Source organism: Panthera uncia (genome assembly GCF_023721935.1).
Source record: "Panthera uncia isolate 11264 chromosome B2 unlocalized genomic scaffold, Puncia_PCG_1.0 HiC_scaffold_24, whole genome shotgun sequence".
NCBI classification, from domain to species: Eukaryota; Metazoa; Chordata; class Mammalia; order Carnivora; family Felidae; genus Panthera; species Panthera uncia.
In genome coordinates, this window is record NW_026057580.1 from 90,927,858 (window position 1) to 90,953,445 (window position 25,588).

At 35.3% G+C, this 25,588-nt stretch overlaps 1 protein-coding gene across 1 annotated transcript in view; it reads left to right on the forward strand.

Annotated features, from left to right (window-relative positions):
• The window catches only part of PDE7B (phosphodiesterase 7B), a 578,460-nt gene that overhangs the window by 159,790 nt on the left and 393,082 nt on the right, over positions 1–25,588 (forward strand). The window contains exon 3 of the mRNA XM_049654412.1: positions 15,945–16,025. Coding sequence (XP_049510369.1) covers positions 15,945–16,025 — 81 coding nt within the window. The remainder of the gene's footprint in view (positions 1–15,944; positions 16,026–25,588) is intronic.

Consider the following 25,588-nt stretch of genomic DNA (forward strand, 5'->3'; position numbering starts at 1 on the left):
GAGATTTAAAAGTATAGAAGATTTAAAAGCTTAGAATACAATGTTCAGTTCTGTTACCACCTTTGAAAATTTAAGGCCAATGAGGAGATTTGTGAATCAGTACAAAATACCCAAATTTAACCAAGAAGCAGGAACCAGAATGGTAGCATGGGAAAGGATTTACCAGAGAAATATCATTCTTCCAGAAAAGACTCTGGTTGCAGACAATTTTGTGATACAGAGTTTGGGAGCATGGAGTCTAGTTCCAGACTGAGTTCAAATCTCAGCATTGCCCTTTATTGATGATGTGCCTCAGGGCAAGTAATTTAGCCTTCCCATGTTCAGTTTACTCTCAAAATAAGGTATCTATCCTCTAGGGATACTACTTGTAACTCTAAAAGATTTCATCCATGTGAAGTACATAGAGCAGTGCTTGGTGTATAATGGGATAAAAGTATTATCTGTTACCAATATTATTGCCACTGATTACACTCAAACTTCAAGAGAATAACTTTGACATATATAACTAATCACATGCACTAGGAAAATATGAAGTGTGCCTAATTTATTCTCAGAGGTTATTAAGATCTTTGTTCTATTTAGGTTTTGTTTGTTTGTTTGTTTCATTGTCGCTTCCTTTTTTTTCTTTGTCTTTTATTATTATTGTTTTTTATTTTTTTAATATGAAATTTATTGTCAAATTGGTTTCCATATAACACCCAGTGCTCATCCCAACAGGTGCCCTCCTCAATACCCATCACCCACTTTCCCCTCCCTCCCACCCCCCATCAACCCTCAGTTTATTCTCAGTTTTTAAGAGTCTCTTATGGTTTGGCTCCCTCCCTCTCTAACTTTTTTTTTCCTTCCCCTCCCCCATGGTCTTCTGTTAAGTTTTTCAAGATCCACATATGAGTGAAAACGTATGGTATCTCTTTTTCTCTGCCTGACTTATTTCACTTAGCATCACACTCTCCAGTTCCATCCACGTTGCTACAAAAGGCCATATTTCATTCTTTCTCATTGCCAACTAGTATTCCATTGTGTATATAAACCACAATTTCTTTAGCCATTCATCAGTTGATGGACATTTAGGCTCTTTCCATAATTTGGCTGTTGTTGAAAGTGTTGCTATAAACATTGGGGTACAAGTGCCCCTATGCATCAGCACTCCTGTATCCCTTGGGTAAATTCCTAGCAGTGCTATTGCTGGGTCATAGGGTAGATCTATTTTTAAATTTTTGAGGAACCTCCACAGTTTTCCAGAGTGACTGCACCAGTTTGCATTCCTACCAACAGTGCAAGAGGGTTCCCGTTTCTCCACATCCTCTCCAGCATCTATAGTCTCCTGATTTGTTGATTTTAGCCAATGTGACTGGCGTGAGGTGATATCTCAGTGTGGTTTTGATTTGTATTTCCCTGATGAGGAGTGACATTGAGCATCTTTTCATGTGCCTGTTGGCCATCTGGATGTCTTCTTTAGAGAAGTGTCTATTATTGTTTTTTTTTTTTTAATTTACATCTAAGTTAGTTAGCATATAGTGCAACAATGATTTCGGGAGTAGATTCCATAATGCCCCTTACCCATTTAGCCCATCCCCCCTCCCACAATCCCTCCAGTAACCTTCCGTTTGGTTTAAGAAGGCAGAACCAATAATATGTCACAAAAATTTGGACTTTCTGTTAAATACATCTGCCCAAGCACTGGGGCTGAATATTCATTCTCAGGCTGTGTCCTTTCTCTGCTAATATCGCTGCTCCTCTCTATGAGCCTATCAGCCAGTTTCCTCTGCTGCCACCGAGCTTCTGCTTTCACATAACTTGGCTTATGGATATGGCTTCATTGACCACCCCTCCCCACCATCATTCATCACACAGTATTCCTTCAGCTTCTGTCTGATTTCCAGTCAGTGTCTGAGCAGTGTTTTCATTCATCTTTCCAAAGAAGGGATCTGATTGGCCCAGCTCATTGTATCCAGCTATAATCAGGGTTACTGCCCACCACCCAATTCTGTTGCTTTGAGGCAAGAATCACAGATACCAAGCATGATTATATAAATAGCAGGAGTTGTGGCAGTTTCCTAAGAATATGGTGTAATGAGCAGCACATAGTTTCTATCTATCATCTATCTATCTATCTATCTATCTATCTATCTATCTATCTATCCAAATAATAGGAGGGGAAAGAAAGGTGTAGAAAACTTGTTTGAAGAAATAATAACTGAAAACTTCCCTAACCTAGGGAAGTAAATAGAAATCCATGTCCAAGAAGCACAGAAAGTTCCGAAGAATGCAAACACAAGGAGGCCCACACCACAGCAATTTAATAATAATTAAAATGTCAAAAGTTAAAGATCAGGAAAGAATCCTAAAAGCAGCAAGAGAGAAACAAAAGGTTACTTACAAGAGAAAACCTGTAAGATTATCAGCTGATTTTTCAGCAGAAATTTTGCACACCAGAAAGGATTGTCATGACATATTCTAAGTGCTGAATGGAAAAAAAAAAAACCTACAGGTAAGAATATTCTACCTGGCAAGGTTATTAATCAGATTGAAGGAGAGATAAAGAGTTTCCCAGACAAGCAAGATAAAGGACTTTATCACCACTAAACTAGACTTATGAGAAATGTTAAAGGGACTTCTTTAAGTGGAAAATAAATGGCCATAGATATAAGAAAATTATGAATAAAAATGTAAAATATAAGAACATATACACCAAATGTGAGTAAGGCAGTAAAAAGGGAAGAGAATGGGAAAAAGAAAAAGAAAGGTTTTTTTTTTCTTTTTCTGTTTTCTGTTTTAGAATATGTTTGAATTTAAATGATCATCAAATTAATGTAGACTGCTATTTACTTAGGATGCTATATATGAACCTCATGGTAACCGGAAACCCAAAACCTATGCTAGATACACAGAAAATAAAGAGAAAGAAAGCCAAACATAACACTATAGATACTCCTTGATCACAAAGAAAGAGAGCAAGAGAATAAGAACAAAGAAGAACTATAAGACAACCAGAAAACAAATTAAAAGAATGACAATAAATACATACTTATCTATAATTATTTTAAGTGTAAATGGCCTAAATGATCCAATTAAAAGAGATATGGTGGAAGAATGGATAAAACACACACACACACACACACACACACACACACACCAAGAAGACCCATCTATATGCTGCCTGAAAAAGACTTACTTCAGATCTAAAGACACATACGCACTGAAAGTGAATGGATGGAAAAACATTCACCATGCAAATGGAAGTGAAAAAAAAGCAAGACTTATATCAGACAAAATAGACTTTAAAACAAAGACTAACAGGAGACAAAGAAAACATTACATAATGATAAAGGGATCAATCCAACAAGAGGATACAACAATTATAAATATCTATGCACACAATACTGGATTACCTAAATACATAAAGCAAATATTAATGGACATAAAGAGAGAAAGTGATGGCAATAAAATAATAGTAGGGAACTTTAACACTCTACTTATATCAATGGATAGATAATACAGACAGAAAATCAACAGGGAAACATTGCCTTTGAATGACATACTGGACCAGATGAACATAACAGATATATACAGAACATTCCATCCAAAACAACAGAAAGAATACACATTCTTTTCAAGTGCACATGGAACATTCTCCAGAATAGATCACATATTAGGACATAAAATGAGTCTCAATAAATTTAAGAAGATTGAAATCATACCATGCATCTTTTCCGATCACAATGGTATGAAACCAGAAGTAAATCATAAGAAAAAAAAACTGGAAAAAGACCCCACAAACATATGGAGAATAAACAACATGATATCATACAACTAATGAATCAATAAAGAAATCAAAGAAGAAATAACAAAAATACATGGAGACAAATGAAAATGAAAACACAACAGTCCAAAATCTTTGGGACACAGCAAAAACAGTTCTAAGAGGGCAGTAAACACAAAATGGATAAATTTCTAGAAACATATGATCTTCCAAAACTGTATAGTTTTTGCAGCACCATTTTTTGAAAAGACTAAAGGCTATCTTTTCTCCATTGTAGATTCTTCTCTCCAAGTCTAAGATTAATTGACCATATAAGCATAGGGTTATTTCTGGGACACTATTCTGTTTTATTGATCCATGTGTCTATTTCTGTGCCAATACCATACTGTTTTTATAACTACATATTTGTAGTATATCTTGAAATCTACTGACTATGTAAAGGCCACGTCATTTACCAATGAGAAGAGGTAAGATTATTCTATAAATGATGCTAGGAAATTGCCTTTTAGAAAAAAATGAAATTAGACTCTCAACTTATATTGCACGCCCAAATATATTCCAAAATTCTTGAATGACTTCAGTGAAACAAACAAGATAATACAAAAGGCAAAAAATATGAGGCAAATGGTTAACTTTACATAGCAAGTTTTATAAATTAAAAAAGGTAAATATCTAAAAAATATAGACAATTCAGATTAGAAACACAAAAGCCAATAAATAGGATGTAAGCTCACTAGTAAATAAAATATGCATACAAAATGCTTTTTTTCTCTGTCAATGTAAGAAATATGTATGATACTTAATTCAGGCAAGATTATAGTTACATGAGTATTTCTCACATTGCTGATGGAAGTTGAGATTGGTACATCATTTCTGAAAAGCAAGCTTTAAAAAGGTCATATATTTTGACTTACTATGAATCTAGCCCAAAGAAACAATTTAAAAAAACTATACCAAGACTTATCTACAAGACCCTTTTAAGTTTTTATTTATAAATGAAAACTAGGAATCAATCATTACGTACAATAATAAAATAGATGGGAAGTACATTATAAACCCACACAATGGAAATTTTAGACTATTATTTAGTGACAGGAAAATGCTTACAAAATAGTATTTAGTGGGGAAAAAGGCAGGATACACCTGCTTTATATGGTATATACAGTAGACCCTTTGCATTTAAAAGTATAGTATTTGATTATTAACATTTGCCTATTTGTGATGGACCTCAATGGCCCATGATGAATAGTATGTTTTCACTTAGGGAGACTACTTATGAAAGATTGCAGATTCTTTTCTAGTCAATGTTTGTTTATATGTTTCTTCAACTATGCATCAGTTCGCTTTTAAAAATAGGGTTCTATAAAGACAGTCTTAAATTCTTTGATATCAGCATACTCAACAGATATGAATATTTAACAGGTTTTGTTTTTCCTCTAGGTCATTATCACCCACAACCCCCATCCTCTTTCCCCATCCTGTTCTCCAAATATTTATTAGGTCCTACAGGATAGAGTTGGATGTGCCGGGTTGGGTGCAGAGGACTAAATTGAAAGAATATGTTATGAATGTAAGAGGCCTTTGATGGCACTTTGCCGTAGCACCAGTCAGTGAGGATGTGGCTGCTTGGGCTACGGGAAGGCATCTGTCCCTTTAGGGTACACTATTTTAAAGCAAAGCAACAACAGGAATAAAAGAACACTCCAAACCTAAGACCTCTTGACTCATTATTCCAAATTCATTACGGTTAATCAATCTCAGAGCTGTATTATAAAGCAAATAAGTTATTTAGAAATAATTGATTTTGGTGAAATTGAGGTCAGAAACACTTTGAATGCTGCGTGAGTACACATTTTCAACCAGATAGCTAGCTCCTAACACCCTTTCATGCTTCAGTCCTCACCTGATGCCATTTCCTCCACAGAGCTTTCCTTGACACCCAGTTATCTTCCCTCCTCTCTCATAGCACCATACTCTTCTCTGTCACAGCACTGGTTTGGAAATCAAATAGCCAGCATTCAAACCCTCTCCCCTGTTGGGACTGTGGGCAAAATACTTGACTCCCTAAGCTTCAGTTTTCTTATCTATAACACCTACCCCAGAGGAAAATTGGGAAGAATACATGAGATCATTTATTGAAAGCCACTGACATAGTACCTGGTGCCTGGTAAGCATTTAAGCAATGTAAGTCATTCCTGTAATAATGATTTATAAATATATGTTTATATGCACATTTATTTGTTTAAAATATTATCTCCATTTAGGAAAGGGTCATGCCAGTTTTATTTTCTACTTTACTCTCTGCACCTAGCATACTGCCTAGTACCCAGAAGATACAAAATAAATATTTGATTTAATGAATGAATGAATGAATGAGCCAAGATTGGAATGATCTTGCTCTATATTCTAGGACTAGCCATTTATGTAAGATGGTATCTTTCATGTTCTTGTTCATGAGCTTTCAGTTTCATCCCTTACATCTCTTATGTCTTCATTCAGACCCAGAGTGTGCATAGAATGAAGAAGAGGCCAGACATATTGTGATTACTTTTAAAAAAAATTTTTTTTAACGTTTATTTTTGAGACAGAGAGAGACAGAGCATGAATGGGGGAGGGACAGAGAGAGAGGGAGACACAGAATTGGAAGCAGGCTCCAGGCTCCGAGCCATCTGCCCAGAGCCCGACACGGGGCTCGAACTCACGGACCATGAGATCGTGACCTGAGCTGAATTCGGACGCTTAACCGACTGAGCCACCCAGGCGCCCCATATTGTGATTACTTTTAATGGTTCTCTGTTTCTGTCATGGTGTCTTGGACAGACCTAGGATTTTGAGACTGGAGTAGATATTTGGTATTATGAATTCTGTTCATTTATAAGAGTGTAAAATTGGCTTTCTGGGAAAGACCCTATTATTAAGGTGACAAATGACTGGGAGACATTTGAACTGAAAGATCAACTGAACATGAGATTAACATTATTAAAGTAGGATCATAGAATGCACTTATTTTCCTTGTGTTTTTCCCATGATCAACTTAATACAGGATCATTTGGAAAATGTAGGAAGAATGCAACATCTAAAGAGGAAGAAAATAGGGGCACCTGGGTGGCTCAGTTGGTTAAGCATCTGACTCTTGGTCAGGCCATGATCTCATGGTTTCATGAGCTTGAGCCCCGCGTCAGGCTCTGCGCTGATGGTGCAGAGCCTGCTTGGGATTCTCTCTCTCCCTCTCTCTCTACTTCTCCCCAACTCATGCTGTCTCTGGCTCTCTCACAATAAATAAACAAATAAGTTTAAAAAACTAAAAATAAATAAAGAGGAAGAAAATATCACAGATACCCCCACCCCCCAAACCACAAGTGTTCATCTTTTGGCATATTAACTCCCTTTCACTCTAAAACAAAAGATTTTTAGCTCTGAGAGAGCCCTTAGGCTCTGTCTCCCTGCCTGTCATCCTTTCTAGTAAGTACTTCATGCCTTGTGCAAAGACAGAAAGAAAGCATGATTTGGGTAAGATAAACCGGGCTAGACATATGGAAAACACAAACAATTATAAGAAAAAAAAATGGCTCTTCAACATTTATTTCTCAGCATCACAGGAAGTTGAATTTGTATAGAGTTTGAACCACCCTCCATTAGAATCTACTGGTAAATGATTACACAATTCAAAATCATGACCACATCCCAGCAAACCAAACCAAAGTGATCCAGAAGAATTACCTGCCCAATATATACTATATCTAGAATAGGCTATATTCCTTTCTTACATATTACATGATATTTCTTGAACAAGTATTAAGTACTTTGATTAAAACTCAGTGTTTAATATGTTGGCCATTAGGATAAGGTGATTTTAGAAGATGTAATGTGGTAGGGTCCCCTCCCTAAGGAAAGAAAAAAAAAAAACAACCTCAAGAAAACCTCAAGGCAACCTGGCTATACACGTATGTGACAACATCCCTCACGACCTTGTAAGATGAGACCACTTAATCAGACTGCATCTTTGTGTGTTACCATATATGGGAGACAAAGAAGTAGAATATATATATATAAAAACTACTCCATGTGGCATTCAGGGCTCAGTTCTTTGGGTATGAACCCAGCTGAGCCCTGCTGACATGAATAAAGTTGCTTCCTGGAAAGAAAAGCCTCTGTGTCACGACTCTCTGTGCAAGAATCCTGCTACATTACGAGAAAGTGATCCTGGTAAACAAGCATGGGTCATACAAGGAATTATTCCTGTAGTAGTAGTGATTATAGAAATAAAAAATTAGAAATGTTAATGTTAAGAAATAAAAAATGTTTTATAATAAAAACTTGTTTTTTTTAAAAAAAATTTAACGTTTATTTATTATGAAGAAACAGAGAGACAGAGCATGAGCATGGGAGGGGCAGAGAGAGGAGACACAGAATCTGAAGCAGGCTCCAGGCTCTGAGCTTTTAGCATAGAGCCCGACGCAGGGCTTGAACTCACAAACCACGAGATCATGACCTGAGCCAAAGTCGGACGCTTAACCGACTGAGCAACCAAGGTGCCCCAATAAAAACTTGGTTTTTAATAAATACTTGCATTTTGATGAAATGTAATTATGTTACTGAATATTTGATAGCATGGGGATATAATCATAATATTTGAATCAAAAAGCTATAATTAAATGTTATGTGCAGTGAAGTGCTATTCATGGAAAAGTATTTTTTTATTTGGAAAAGAGACTGGAAAGATATACACCCAAATGTTAAGCAGGCTTATCTGTGTGTGATGGGATCATAGTAATTTTATCATTCACATGGAATCACATGCAATTATTTGTGCTTTTTAATATTTTCTAAATTTTCTACAATGAATATATATTTCAGTTGATTGTCCTATCTAGTCAACTTTATATTTTGAACTCAGATAAACCATCAGGCATTCTTAACCTGGAGTATTTGGGCTCCCAAAGGGTTTATGGGTAGGTTCAAAGCATCTGTGAACCCTATGAAACATTGTACACAATGTTACATGTGTGTTTGTATGTATATTGTTCTTAGAAGACAATTCTTATATTGCACCAAATTCTTACACTGTAATGTGACTCCCAAGGCTTAAGGAAAATTACTTTCCAGTAACCTGTTCTAAATCCTGTTCACAGATGACAGTTCAAAGTAGGTGTCTCCACATTCCTCATTTCAAAGATTCTGTATGTGTATAAACTCTTTGGGCTAGTGGGCCTTTTACACTAGATTTTAGTTTTCTATGCACATTTGGAACACAGCCAGAATATTCATGGCAGTATATAAAATTAGCATCCACTCAAAACTAACACAGAAAAGGTAGGCTATTTATTGTGTGATAAGAATTGCATCGTACTATCAAAACTCTCTCATATACCCTAATCATTTAAAAATAACAGAAATTTCATATTACAGATAAATAGCATAATTACTTGTTTTTGTTATAAATTCTTTTCATTAAATACATTTTGAAGTATTACCTACTGAGGAAGAATTCAACTTTGTCCCTTCTTGATCCTTATTTGAATAATCATATGACATAGACTTTTTACTCTATAAGTCTTCAAATGGTGTTTGGCCAAAAGCAGTAAAATCCTAAACTGATCTTTGTAAATGTATTTTCTTCTTGTGAATGGAGATAGAGAGGTACTCAAAGCTGCTTGTGCCTCTTGCTCATGGAAATTAAAATCTTATGGGGTAATGCCAACACCACTAGCATACCTGAAATCCTTAAAGAACATTTGTTTTTTATTCAAAAATTCAATTTCTTGAAATATTTTTTTCACTTTGTTCCTACTCTTTCATCTTGGATAATTGTACACACAGACTCACACACACTTCTTTCATTCATTAAGTGAAGAATTGCACTCTGGCTACAGAGACCACATCATAAGTACCTACTAAGTTATAAGGACAAAGAAGGGGATTCATTTTTAATTTATTATTCAATAAAATTATTATTTCCCATTTGGGACAGATAGAGAATTTGTGGCTCTTTTGAAATACCAGCCTTCAGCCTCATTTCTGTCCAGAGAACAGTACAGTCCTTTTGAGTTTGGCCCTATAAAGTGTTTCGTTTATTTGCTTTTTAATTCCAGGGTTGATCTTTACACACACTATTTCATGGTGAGCATTGGACGTTTGCCCCCATAGTCTTTGGGGAAGAAGGCATGTGGTGGTTTTCCTTTTTAAAAAGTTCTTTATAATCCACAGCAGCCAGTTTGGGTCTTGAAGACTTTGGCCTAAAACTGTGACATTTTGTGGATTTTTGAACATTGCAATGTCCCCGTCACTAAGGGAGAGGCGAGAGAGGATGATGCCCCCTTACTGTGGCACACTCATTTCTTACTTCCTTTTGGTGATTGACTCCAATCTACCATGTACACTACTGGAGTTCTCATTACAAATCTATAACTCTTAAAGATTAGGAATTCAGTTATAAATGATGTCTTTCTAAAAAGTAATCGCCATGGTCTATAATAAGGATTATTATTAGAGAATTCTGATTAGGCCACTTAGAAATAGCAAGACACAAACCAAGGATCTGTATACATGTGGAGGAGTAAGATACCCCTGGTAATTTTGCAGTGTTTGACAGGATAGTATTTAAGAGTAGGAATAGTTCAGCTTTCTGACTTTTTTATTTTTAACTTTCTCATAAACTTTAAACTATTGAAAATCTGAGACACAGGGAAGCAATGTATGGGAGAAGGCATCTATTTGGTTAAAATGTTCCTTTATATAGTAACTGTAGTTTCCAACTACTGATGTTCAATAGATACAAAATTATTATTATATTCAAAATAAAATGGAATCAACATCATGTTATAATCATAGCAAATACTAATAATCAATACTTAATGTTATTAATAATTATTATTACAATGTTGAATATCATGGGATACTATAAAAATATTTTTAATGGAAGCCTCTTGTCTCTTTTCTATAGATTCATGAACCATGGAGGTGGGGTTCTCATGTTCTTCATAAATACTTTTCCCCACCACATCTCTAAACATCCCAGACTTTACTTTTCTTAATTTATTTTTGAGAGAGAGGGAGGGAGAGAATGAGCGGGGGAGGGGCAGAGAGAGAGGAGACACAGAATCTGAAGCATGCTTCAGGATCTGACCTACCATCACAGTCCCCGATGTGAGGCTTGAACTCACAAACTGCAAGATCATTACCTGAGCTGAAGTCGGACGCTTAAATGACTGAGCCACCCAGGTGCCCCCATCCCAGACTTCGCTATGTGAATTGCATCTAACATGAACATACTCATCCTTCATTTTTACAATCAGCTGATATTCAAGGAACCCTCCACCATTTCTCCATAGCTTCAATACAGAGCACATGGCTAATCTTCATTCTTCTTGTCAACACAATGATTTCAACACTACTTTTGGTGTTTCTTCCAATACTATGGTCTTACCTCTTATGATCTTTCCAAAAGCCAATTTCCATTTCCATTCAATATAGCCACTCTGTTTGTGATCAGAACTTAAATTTCATCATTATTTAAAACTATTTTATTGCTAATGTCTCAAACTCTAATATTTCCTTTTTCCTCCACAAATTTTACTTTCCTGCTTCATCTATTTCCTGATTTCTACTAATCAGGATAAGAGCCAAAATGCCAACAGCATTTTTCAGAGAGCTAGAAAAAAACAATCCTAAAATTTGTTTGGAACTACACAAGACCCCAAATAGCCAAACTGTACTGATCAAAACAGTATGGTACTGGCACAAAAAGAGACCCATAGATCAATAGAACAGAATAGAAAACCCAGAAATGAACACACAACCATATGGTCAATTAATCTTCAACAAAGAAAGAAAAAATAACAGTCTTTTAACAAATGGTTTTGGGAAGACTGGACAGCAACATGCAAAAGAATGAAACTGGACCACTTCCTTACACAAAACACAAAAATAAATTCAAAATAGATTAAAGATCTAAATGTGAGACATTAAATCATAAAAATCCTAAAGGAGAACACAAGCAGTAACCTCTTTGACATTGGCCATAGCAACTTCTTTCTAGATATATTATTTCCTGAGGCAAGGGAAACAAAAGCAAAAATAAACTATTGGGACTTTATAAAAATAAAACGCTTCTGCAAAGTGAAGGAAACAGTCAACAAAATTAAGGGGAAACCTATGTAAGGGGAGAAGATATTTGCAAATAAAGGATTGTATCCAAATCTATAAGAATTTATAAAAATCAACACCCAAAAACAAATAATCCAATTATAAAATGGGCAGAGGAAATGAATAGACATTTTTACAAAGAAGACATACAGATGACCAACAGATATATGAAAAAATGTTCAGTATCACTTATCATCAGGAAGTACAAATCAAAACTACAATGAGATGTCACCTTACACCTGTCAGAATGGCTAAAATTAACAGCAAACAACAAATGTTGGTGAGGATGCAGAGAAAGCAGAAACTTTTGGGCTGTTGGTGGGAATGCAAACTGGTGCAGCTACTCTGAAAAACAGTATGGATTTTCCTCAAAAAGTTAAAAATAGAACTACGCTATGATACAGCAATTGCACTCCAAGGTATTTACCCAAAGAACACAAAAATACTAATTCAAAGGGACCTGAACCTCAATGTTTATAGCAATATTATCTATAATAGCCAAATTAGGGAAATAGCTTAAGTGTCCATTGACTGGTGAATGGGTAAAGAAGATGTGAGATTATATATGCAATGGACTTTTAGCCATAAAAAAGAATGAAATCTTGCCATTTTCAATGACATGGATGGAGCTAGAGAGTATATACTAAGCAAAATAAGTCAGAGAAAGACAAATACCATATGATTTCACTCATATGTGGAATTTAAGAACCAAAACAAATGAGCAAAGGGGAAAAAGAGAGAGAGAGAGAGAGAGAGGGAAAGGCAAACCAAGAAACAGACTCTTAATTATAGAGAATTGATGGTTACCAGAGGGGAGGTGGGGAGGTGATGGGTTAAATAGGTGATGGGGATTAAACAGTGCACCTGTTGTGAGCAGCACCAGGTGTTGTATGGAAGTGTATGAATCACTATATTGTACACTGAAACTAATATTACACTGTATGTTAACTAACTGGGATTTAAAATAAAAACTTAAAAAAAAAAGGAATAGGACCTTTGAAGTCAAAAAAACCTAAGATCAAATTCTACCTCATTAATTTTTGATATTTTAAATTCTTTTAAATTTGAGGTAGTCTAGATTAAAAACTATTATCTCACTTTTCCAACTGGTATCTTTTCCATCATTACTGATGTGGATGAGCATGTTTTTCATGTTTAACAGTTGTTTGCCTTTTGTTGTTTTTGTGAACTGATTATTGATCTGATTTCTATTTGTCTTTTTCTCAGTGACTGTTAAGAGTTTTTATATATTACAGGTGCTAATTCTTTGTTATAATGTAACACAGCTTAATTTTCTTACAGTCTCTTGCTTATATTTCAGCTATGTTTATGGTGTCTTTTTACATCTTAATAAAATCAAGGTTATATATCTTTTATGCTATCATTTTTGGCTTTTGTATTCTATTTAATAAGGCCTTCCCTCACCTGAGGTTATAAACTGATACTACTAGATTTTCTTTTGATTCTTTTAAAGGTTTAAAAACTTGTTATGTTTTTTATACCTTCCAAAATTATTTTTTCTGCTATAATGTGTGCTATAATGTAGGCATCTACTTTAAATTTTATCCTTCTTAATAGACCACCTTTCATTATTTATTTAAAATACTACCCTCTCATGTATCAATATATCATATATGAACATGTAAGTCTATTCTAGTTGGCCATTTTACCTAATATTTACCAATGCCACACTGGGGCTTATGTATCGTGAAATCTGGTGGAACAAGTCCATTCATTTACTAATTGTGTGACTACTAGAATTGACTTGCAATGCTCCGTGAAACATCTTGGGATTTTTTTTTTTTTTTTTGGAATTGCATTGAATTAATGTATTAGTTTGGAGGAAACTGACATCTATAAAATGGTGGGTCTTCTCATTCACAGACATAGTAACCTCTCCCCTTATTCACGCCTTCTTAAATTATGCTCAGCAGGAAGATTGTATAATTGACTTAACTAACAAATATTTAACACCGTTTCTATTAACATTTTAAAATTTACTCCTAGATACCTGGGATTTAATTGAAAAACTCTTCCTGTAACATTGGTCCTTTCTCCTGATCACATTCTGTCACTCAAATTCCCTAAACTATCCATTTTTGAATGATAGGTTTGGAGATTCTGTTTCTCCCACTTCCATGTTATTTATTTTACTCCCATACAATTTGCCTTCCTTTCCTATCCCTGTAAAAAATACTCTTTAAAATCTTACTGATTATTCCTAAATTGCCAAACCAATAATTTTTTTTCTGTTTTTATTATCCTCAGATTTTTTCTGTTTTATTATCCTCAGTTTTTTTTCTGTTTTGATTCTTAAAACCATTTCAACATTCCTCCTTTGGTGTCCATGGCATTTCAGTCTCCGGGTTTTTGTTTTTGCTTTTGCTTGTTCTTTTACACTCCTTTGCATCTTACCTGGCTTTTTATTCTCCGGTTTTGTAAAAATAATATTTTTATGGTCCTCTTCTCTTTCTATGTGCTTCTTCCCATTTGCTCCAGAATGCAGGAACTTCTGTGTGCTTTCATCAGTGACACAAGCACTTGGCATATTGAAGGCGATAAATAAAGGCTTCTTGAACAAATAAATTAACTAATCATAGCTTCCAAATTGTTATCAACACCAATGTCAGGCAATTATTGATTATTGTCCAAGTTTGAACTCTACTTACCATTTTTGTGTTACTTTGTCTTATTTCTTGCTTACATTCTAATCAAACCAGGGTAATCACTATTTCCTAAGGTTGTGTTTGTTCCTGATGTTTTCTCTTTCTGGGATCCCTTCCATTTATATTTGTTGAAATCCTGTCTATTACTTAAGGTCCATATCATCTATCTTCTTTTCTTAGAAGGCTTTTCTCATTCTCTCTTATTTGTTGTAATCCCTTCCACTTTTAAATCTCCATAGATATTCTTTGGCTTCTACTGTCATTGCATTTGTATGTATCAATGATAAAATTCTATTTTTAATACTGGGACAGATTAAGAAGAATGATAATTCCCAATCTTGTCAGGGTTGAGGGAAGAGAAAGTCTCAAACATTGTCGGTAGGAATTTTCAGAGGATAATTTGGCAACATGTATCAAAACCTTGGCAATGCAAATAGTCTCTGCAGTTTCATTTCTGTGATTTTTTTCCTAAGGAAATAGCCAGATATATATGTGTAATATTGTTTAGTATGACATTTTGTAAATTTAAAAAAATGTAAAACCTAAGTGTCTAACAACATAGTTTTAGTTCAACAAATTTTGGAATATCCTTATAATAGACAATAAAGCCAAAATAATCTTTTAAAAGAACACTTACTTACATGAGAAAATATTCACAGTATAAAAAAATAGGAAACAAAACAATTTTTCCAGAATAATGCCATTATTCCAGAGAATAAATATTCTAGAAAATAAATATGCTTAAGATATTAGGAAGATGTATGCCAAAATGTTAATTGTGTTGTGGGGTTATGATTGATATAAATTTTTTAAATGTTTCCTATGTTTTCCAATTTTTTTATGCTTGTCTATATTTTTTAAAAGGTGTCAAGAAAATTGGTGCTTACATTTAAAATAGACTGTGTGGTTTGCCACCCAGACTCTTCCTCCTCTCCCCCTACTATCTCACCTATTAGGACTTAAGCTCTCATATCCCTGCTACTAGAGGCACTGAAGGCTGACAACTCCCAGTTGAGACTCCTTCCTTCAACTCCAATAATTGCTCTTCACTGAAAAAAGCTGCCTCTGAAGAGAGTTGCCTCTTCCAAGGTCATGCCCCTTTTCCCACAGGTAGTCTGCTTGCAATGACTTTACATGTAGGGCTCTAAAGGCCTCACTCCCTTGTCCCAGTCTGAGAAAACTCTACAGGACCATCCAGCACCCCGAGCTCCCTGTGTTCTTAGCCGAGGCCTTTGTTGAAACTGTTTTTTAACCCACCTTCTCCCTCTGCCCACTCCTGCTTCCTTTGCTCCCCGACAGCTGTCAGTTCTGAAAGCACACCATAATAAGCTTTCTGTATGGAAATTTTCACCTCAGGATCTTCTTTCCAGGGAAACTGACCTGGGACATCTGCTGTTCACTGGGCACTTTACATCTAGTACTCCCCGAAAGTCTTGCAAGAAGATTTTTAGGTAATTATTGATATCACTTCTTTGCATAAGAATAAAATTATGTTCAAAATATTTATGTAATTTGTGCAAAGGCACATTGTTACTAAATGTCACAGCCACACCAAAAGCAGGTATGTTTGGGAATTAAGACCATGCGTTTTGCATTCAGCCAAAGAGCTCTCTCCGGTTAGCCTTGTGTTTCATTATTTTTGTTCTTTGTTTTTCTTTCTGGTAGATGGCAAATTCTTTAGCTTCAGGGATTTTGTCTTATTTATCTTTGAAAACCCCGTAGGGTATTTTATGGTACCTTGCACATAATAAGTGCTCCATGTTTGTGAAATTGACTTGAACTGGTCAAGATTTAAAATGTTATTCTACTACTGTTCCATAAGAAATGCATTCCCTAAAAGGAAAAGAAAATAATAATGGAAAGATGTAACAATTTTAATTCAATTTATTTCACGAAATAATTTCCTATAAAAAAGTGATACCAATTTTTTTCTCCGCCTTCCTCAGTATTAGATAACAAAATTCTATTTTCCAGAACTTTGGTTTTAATTACCAAAGTAAGCAAATCAATGAGGTGTAATAAACTTATATTGAACTTTGCTGGCAAATATCACAGTTTTTACCTTATATCCCTGATTCAGACCTCTATAAAATATAAATTATTTGAGCAAAGAACCTACTAAGAATAGAAAAATGTAACAAGAAAATGAGTTTGTTTTTAACACAAAACTTGAAAGTATATTAACAGAATTGAAGCAAACCAAAATGCTTGAGTAAGTTTTCCAGTATCTATTAGAATTTACAATTGCAAGTTATATTTTTCTTAAAGAGAAAATCTGTCAGATTTGTCATTTTTAAAATACAAATGAAGTGAACATATCAATGATAGATTATATTTTTAGGAATAGATAGTATTCGATCCAGGTTTGGGCTTAAGGAAAGGGCATTGGAAAATAATTTACAAAAGGCACACAGTGTAGAGTTTTCCTATTGAGTAAGTGTTCTTTGTTCTTGTATGACTATAGAATCAATGTGATCTAAGGATCAATTTAACTTAATTGATCAACTAAGGATCAATTAAGTTAAAAACTGTTAATGCTATAAGGCTTGGCAAAAGGCATAATGAATCTATAGAGTGCATTACTGGTAACTGACCCAAAATATTTCATAAAAGTGACCAATGCAATAGCCTTGATGCTCTTCTAGTAGGCAAAATAGACAGTTATACAGGTGGGATGATTTCAGGGGCCACCGCCACGAGTTCAAACACTGTGAGTCTTAACACTGTGAGTTGGGAATTCATCATTTTGATTGACTACTTTGTTTTCTATTACAATACACATCTCCCTAGGAAGATAATATTTATCCATTTCTCAATATTTTGTTTTAGCCTTATTCTAGATGTTCTCTAAGAGTTTCCCAATAAAACATAAGCAACCATCTCTAAGCCTAGAAGATCAATTTATTGATAGCATTTCCCTCTGGACTCTAATTTTTCCTTTTGAATAGAAATACTACAGTCTTTGAAAAAACCTCCATACCCCCCCCCCTTTTCCCCTTCCATTATAAAGTGCAAACAAAAAGGGACTTCTGAGTATGTAGGTATTTATGTTAAAGTGATTATAAACTGTTATTTACTTAAAAACCTCATATGCTTTCAAAGGACCACAATTGGGTTGCCCCCATTCTGTTCCCAGCCCCACCCTGATAGAAACTTTCTTTCCAGTTCTAAAATGAGATTGATGTCTTCCTGAAAAGGCTTGGAAATTTTGAAATAGTCGTTTTATTATTAAGAAGTGGAAACTTCTTAAATTAGTGAGCTAGTTAGACTAATAAGGATCTTCTTTTGAGATTGCAAACATCAGTCAAGAGTAATTTTATAAATAATTTTAACTTAGCTTAAATTATTTTAGATGATTGGTTTATCTTAATTCCTACCTGAGATAATCCACTGAAAGAATAAGGTTTTTAATTTGAGAGGAAGGGAGCATGGAGGATGGGATGGCATAAAGGTGTGGGAAATTCTTAGGGTAGCATGAAGACTGGGACTGGGTTTGAGAAAAAGATACAGGGTGGTGCCAGATCAGCTTCTTGTTTCAAAATTTTGTCTTAGATGGGCTTTGATTAAGATGAGAGAGGTTCCAACTTTTATCTCTTCTTGCTCTTTGCTCTGTACTTTATTTCTGTCCCTTCCTATCCTTACCCAGGACAAGGGTGCCTCTAGCAACAGGAGACTTGAACTAAGCCTACTTTTACTAGAAATAAATCTAAATTACATTATGAGTTCATTGATTTTTGCCAGTTGGCTGGCATTTATGGTACCCACTTGTGAGAAAAGATGCCTTTACAAATCCGAACAATAAACACCTGGGAAGCATTTTACAACAAATTGATTTCTAAGTCAGGCTCGTGGTTACAGACACCATTTTAACTGGAGAAAGTACCTACTAAAGTCAGCTGCCCATCAGATGATTTAAATAACTGTTTCTACTGAGCAAGTAGAAAAGAATGGTGAGCTCATCCATTTTACAGTCAGAACATCCCCATGTGGCAGGGTGGGCCAACTAAAGAGGGAAATGTGGGCTGGTAAATATTTAGTAATTATTTAGTGTATAAAAACTTTAGCCATGGAGATATTTTCTCAATTTAAAATTATAAGAGTCTTTTATTGGAGTTTCAGTGATGGGTATGCATTTGGGGATAAAAGGTACAAAATGTACAGACAGAAAATGAAATGAAACAATGAAAAACATGGCTCAACACACTCAGAAAAGCTACTTGGCAGCATTCTGTAAACTTTTAAAAATATGTTATGTTCATTGGCCTTGACAGCTCCTCTCTCTTGTTCCCTTGTCAATTTTACCCACCACCCCCCTCAAAAAAAAGAGCCCTCTTCTTTTTTCCTTTTCTTAGAAGGCTATTTTCCCTAAGAGGATTCTGCACTTTATTTCCTCATTCCTGAGTCTTTCTAGGGAGGATGGTGCCTAAGAATGGTGTTGTTTTCTGTTCAAGTCATTAACTTTGTTAGAAATACACGAGATAAAGTCAGTGGGAGTCTTCCCTTCCCACATGAACTCTGTCAAGGCCATGGTTTCAGGCAGTTTATGGTGGGTACAGTGAAGTTCAGGATCTTAACCATGACCCTGTGGAGCATATGGAAACTGAAACTTCCGAAGGAAACTTTCCACTTCAGGTTTTGGCAAAGAAAATAATACTGAGACAAGAGCAAGAATTAGATCATGACACATGTTACTTGGCAAAAGAGGAAGTCAAAGAAAATAGGATGAAGAAAAGCCTCGGAGACAACATGTTGGCATCACTTTTGTACCTAGGACTCTCCTCCTTCTTTTAACCGCTTTCCAAGCTAACTTTTTATTATTCTTACTGCCTTTATGTTCTTCAAGACTTCATAGTTAATGAAACATGTGTTGAAAGCCATTTAGGTATTTATTTTTCTAGGGAGGTCTTTCTCCAATTGTAGAGCTCTCTCTGATATTCTTATTCTTGTTACTCTTGATATTCTTATTTAGTAATCTTTGATTTAAGAAATTGTCTAGAATCCTGAGGGCAATGTATTGTCTTGTGAACTTTCATTTTTTTCTTAGTTAAAAATATTTTCGTTGTGTCTAATGGGAGAAAAGAATTATGAGGGTAAATCTTGGAAACCCATATGAAGGAGATAAGCTCTGAATCCCTCTTTGCAGTCTGAAAAGGACTATGACAAGCAGAGACCTAGGGAAGGGTATTCAGATAGGACAACAGAAGCAGAGGTCTGGAGGCTGAGACTGTGGGGAACGGGGACGAAAGGTGAGATTGCCCATGTGTAGGAAGAAAGTAGAATTTAGAAAGAGGTACATTTAGAAACATAACCCGCAGCCAGCTTCTGGCGATCCTTGAATGCTAAAGCAGAAAGATTTGGATTCATTCCAAATGCAGCCCGGACCTAGTAAAGATTTTTAGACACAGGTTATATAACCAGATGAATTTTAGAATGATACCTCCTAGCAGCAAAGTATAGGATTAATTGGAGAGGAGGAAATGCCTGGGGGGAAAACAAACCAGTTGGGGTACAAGTGGGGAGCCTTCTACAAAAGAGAAAATTATCTCAGAAATAGGGTCAACAAGCTTTGACCAGTAATTTATTATGGCAATAAATGGGAGAGAGGAATAGGTGATGAGCTCACATTTTGTAGCCTGAATAGTAGAGAAGGGATGCAGGAGGAGAGGAGGTTTGAAAGGAAAGATATGTTTGCTTTGGGGGTTTTTGTGAAAAAGTACAGCCTATAATAATCTTTGCTACTTTTCAGTTGTAATGATCAGCTCCACACAGTTTGGGTCTCTATTATATACATTCTGAGATACATAATAATTTATTTATTTTTAATTCTAGTATAATTAATGTACAGAACTATATTCATTTCAGATATACAATTATAGTGATTCAGCAATTTTCTGTGTTACTCAGTGCTCATCATGAGTGTACTCTTAACCCCCCCTTCACCTATTTCACTTATCACCCCACCACCAAACCCTCTGTCAACCACCAGTTTGTTCTCTATACTTGACTCTTGTTTTTCTGTGGCTTTTTTCTTTGTTTCGTTTCATAAATTCCACATATGAATGAAATCATATAGTATTTGTCTCTCTCTGACTGACTTATTTCACTTAGCATTATACCCTGTAGATGCATCCATGTTGTTGCAAGTGGCAAGATTTCATTCTTTTTACGGCTGCACAATATCTCCTAATATATATATGCTAGGATATATGTTAGGATAACATTATATATATATAATATATATACACACACGTATATATATAAAACATCTTCACTGAGATATATAATATTATAGATAGTGTTATTATTATTATTATTATTTAATTCCAATATTATTTAATTCCTCATAATGTATGTGTGTATTGGAGCTTTGACTACCTGATTAGGATGTAAATCTGCTCATAATTGAATCAGAAATTTCTATAATAATCTAAGTCATCTTTTACTGTTTTCACCGGTCATGGTGTTATTTCTAAAATACAAGCAATGTTTCTATCAGATATTGCTATAAATTTGAAATGATTCATAAGTAAGATCAATAGTTGGGTGATTTTGAGGTACATTAATGTTATTGTTTGAATAAGGTAATTTTTTAAATTTTATTTTAGAGAGAGAGAACATGAGTGGTGGAAAGGGAAAGAAAGAGGGAGAGAGAGAGAGAGAGAGAGAGAGAGAGAGAGAATCATAAGCAGGCTCCATTCAACAGAGAGCCTGATGCAGGCGTGGATTCCAAACCCTGGGATCATGACCTGGGCCAAAATCAAGACTTGAATGCTAAACAGACTGAACCATCCAAGTGGCCCCAGGTATATTTATATATAAAAATATATTTTTCTTTCACATTAATCTTAAGGAAGGTCTACTAACAATTTATGCATCATACATTTTGCTATATAAAAACATTGCAGTTTTAGAATATAATACTTCATATCAAATAAATGTTTTCATTTTGTTAGCAATTTCAACTCAGATATTTCACTGGATACTATTTATATATACATGCTTGTATGTTTTGTACTCTTACTTATATACAACCCATGACTAATTCTGGACTTCCTGAAAACTGGCCCAATATTTTTGACATCTTTTAAATAGGTGGCAAACCATTTTCAGGGTACATTAATTTTTTAAAAAATTGTGATATACTGGGGCACCTGGCTGGCTCAGTCGGTTGAGCGTCCGACTTCGGCTCAGGTCATGATCTCACGGTCCGTGAGTTCGAGCCCCGGGTCGGGCTCTGTGCTGACAGCTCAGAGCCTGGAGCCTGTTTCAGATTCTGCGTCTCCCTCTCTCTCTGCCCCTCCCCTGTTCATGCTGTCTCTCTGTCTCAAAAATAAATAAACGTTAAAAAAATTGTGATATAATTTTTACAGATGTTTTAAGAATATTTTTGGCTATCTTGATTTAAAATTATTACTGTGATTTGAAGATATTTAGAGTCACACATTCCTCCTTGAGTAAGGTCAGTGGTAGGCACCAATGTCCGTTCTGACCCAAGAGGAAGTCTAGGGTTTTATTCTCTGGAGAGGACTCTGAAATACAGGATGCCATGACATACCCAAATCCTAACTCTACCTCTAACCACCACCCCTAACCTTAACCATTACCATAACTCTAACCCTAACCCTAAATCTAAACCTAACCCTAATCCTAACCCTAACCCTAGATGTGAGAAAGAGGGTTCCTGAACACATGATAAGAAAAGCTGAGAAGCAGCCTAGTTATTCTGGAGAAGATTCAAAAAATATATAACACAAAATAAATTTTCCTATATATGTTTATATATATAGTTTGTGATAATTATGATGCATTTATAATGCATACTATGTATCTTTTTACCAATTAATCTTCAATAACTATAAAAGGAACTTAACTTTTATGTCCGTTAAGATGCTGTCTATATTTATGTGTCTAACCTATCAAAATTGAATCCAAGACAAAGAAACATTCTCCAGGAAATTAGTTAGGTGATCCTGGCAATTATTTTATAGATTGTATTATTGAGGAAATAACGTGCTACTTTTTTTCTGCCGGGTTTTTAACTTGACCCTTCTTTAAGCCCAAAAATTATGCATCCTGCCCCATTGACTTCAGGTTTGGCAATATACTTCATTTGGGCCAGTGAAATATATGTAGAAGTAACATAATACTCTTTCAAGCAGAATCTGTAAGAGTAATTGCCTAGTTATACCAACATTTTTGTCCTCTCTTCTAGAATAGCATGTCATAGAAGGCCTATACCTTCTGCCTTGGTCTCAAAATAAAGACTCTTGGAGCAAAACCTTGGTCAATCTATAACTGTGTAATTGATGAGCTCCTCGGATTTGGGGGTTATTTGTTAACTGTACCATATTTACTTTAAACTTACTAAGCCAAATAACTTTCTGCATTCTTGATTCTTGTTATCTATTCTTCATTTTAGTGTAAACCATCGTAGACTTTTCTACATTTCCTGTATAAATATCAGTCTTTTTGTTTGTTTGTCTGATTTATTTATTTATTTAGTTTTGAGAGAGAGAGAGAGGGCAAGGATGAGCGAAGGACAGAGAGAAGGAGAGAGAAAATCCCACGAGGGGCAGAGAGAGAGGGGGAGAGAGAAGGAGAGAGAGAGAATCCCATGCAGGAACTGCACTGTCGGCAGAGAGACTGAAGTGGGGCTTGAGCTCATGCATGAAGTGGCACTTGAACTCACTAACCATGAAATAATGATCTGAACCAAAGTCAGGTGCTTAACCAACTGAACCACCCAGCACCCCCAGTGTATTTTTATTAAAAGGCATAATACCATAAAATTATAAATTAAAAAAAATTGTTTCACAGTGCACTGTGAATATTAAGCCAGATGGATAAGTGTATATTTGTGCCTTTCCTGGTTGAATACTGTTCTCCTGATGGAAGGTATTATGATGTAGTGGTTAAGGATACAGTCTCTAGGACAAAATACTCTAGGTTCAAATCACTAATACTCTGGGGTCAAGTCACTGTTCTACCACTAACTATGTGACTACAAGTAGGATATTTAATTTATTTGTGACCCTACATAACTGACTTACTTGCCTTATGATACAGTAAGCCAATTTCTTATTGTTGAATAGTTTTTTTCATTGTTTTTCTATTTTAAGAACATGTTAAATAATACCATGGTCACCCTCTTCTGCCTCAACCTCTTTTCTGTCTTACTCCAATTTCTCACAAAGCCTAATTCTTTTAGTTTTAAAATATCTTTTGTATCTTATCTTATATCTGGTACTACCACTACCAAATTACATGATGATTTCAATATGTGTAAAAGAGTATGAAACATTTTATAAGTCAGTAACTATTCTTGACTTAATAAAATCTCTTAGGAAATGATTAAAAAAGGAAACCTCGTTAATATCAAAGACTCTGGCAACATATCTCCTACTTGTGAAACATTAATGATATTTTCATTAAAATAAATAATAAGTCAAGGACGCCATCCATTATGCCAGTAGGCAATGCCATCCATTATGCCAAAAGGCATTCCTTTTGGAAAGAAAGGTAAATTCAGCTTTTTGAATGACCTTGAGCTATGAATAAAATGTTCCTTAGAGTGTTCTCAGAACTCCTTCTTGATGTACTCCATTTTACGCTTTATACTATCAATTAACCATTTTAATACTTTGTTTGAAATAATAATAATATTAGTCAAAGTGAGTTATTTACATTTAATGTCCAACTCTGTCCAGCCAATAAAGATTTTCTGTTCATCAATAAGCATGTGTTGGTTGGCTTCCTTACCCCAGATGGGGAGGCTGGATTAAGTCAGCCATACAACAGGGTTCCCTTGCCCTAGAACAGAAGCAGGATTTCCTCTTTCCTGCAGCTATGGATGTGTGCATTGAGAAGAGAGGGGAGGAAGTGTCAAACTGACTCCTGGAGAGTGGTTCAATGGTGGAAGCCGAGGAAGCATGCTTGAATGTTCTTTATATCTGCAAAGGACTGGAGTTGGTGAATCAGGTGAGAGGAGCACCAGGAAAAGGATGAAAGAGAGAAAGAAGGTCACTAGTGTACGCGGCTTGGCCAAAGAAGAGTCCTGTCCAAGGCCAGTTCTTTAACAGAGCAATTTCAAATTCACTCAGTAGCCTTTCTGTGATTCCAAATTTACATGCATCTCGGATATACTCAGTCTTTATAATTCATTGCTTTCCCACATTACAGGGAATATGTGTAAGCACCAGAAAAGGTAATTAAAGAAATACGTTAGCTACTCTGATGGATATTTTGAAAGCAACACAAAAAATATGCACTACTAATCAGAGTTTTCAGCGCTTTCAGTCAATAGAAAGGAAATTCAAAAGAAAAATGGGATATTGTTTGATGAGTCAAAGTAGAAGTATTTACTTAAATGTTACCTTGTGCAAGCAGAGAAATATTAAATCTGGTACTATCATACAAACAACTTTGGCCTCAAGAAACCAGCCAGACTTTAAAGATTTAAAGAAATCTTGACTAGTGCTACAGACTCCATCATCACCTACATGCAGATCTTAGCACCAAATCTCAAGGCGGGGTTCCCAGTAGAGAATTTCTGGAACATGTGTCCGTTGGTGCTGCAGCAATGTTTTCTGTTATGTAACTCAGCTGGCAGGATCAAACACAGAGCCTGGAGGACTGCAGAGCCACAGTTCCATGCTGTGAACACTCTCCATCACTCAGCCAATCAATACACAGATAGATATGGAGCACCTAACCTATGGATGGGGACTGGACTCACCCAGGTTTGTTTGCCTAATACAGTGTTTTACAGAAAAACAAAACAATAGCTTTAGGTTTTGAGATTAGACTTCAGATGGTGAGAAAAAAAATGTTAGGAAGAGGCAGAGTTACAAATAGGAATAATTACCCCAACTTCTAACTAAATTATAATCTTTATATGCATATAATGTAGGAAGTATGTCGGATTCAGTATTGTAGATCGAAATCATATAAGTTCAAATAAAAAGAGCAATATTATAATTCCTCTTTATTATACAATCAACGGCCATTCTACATT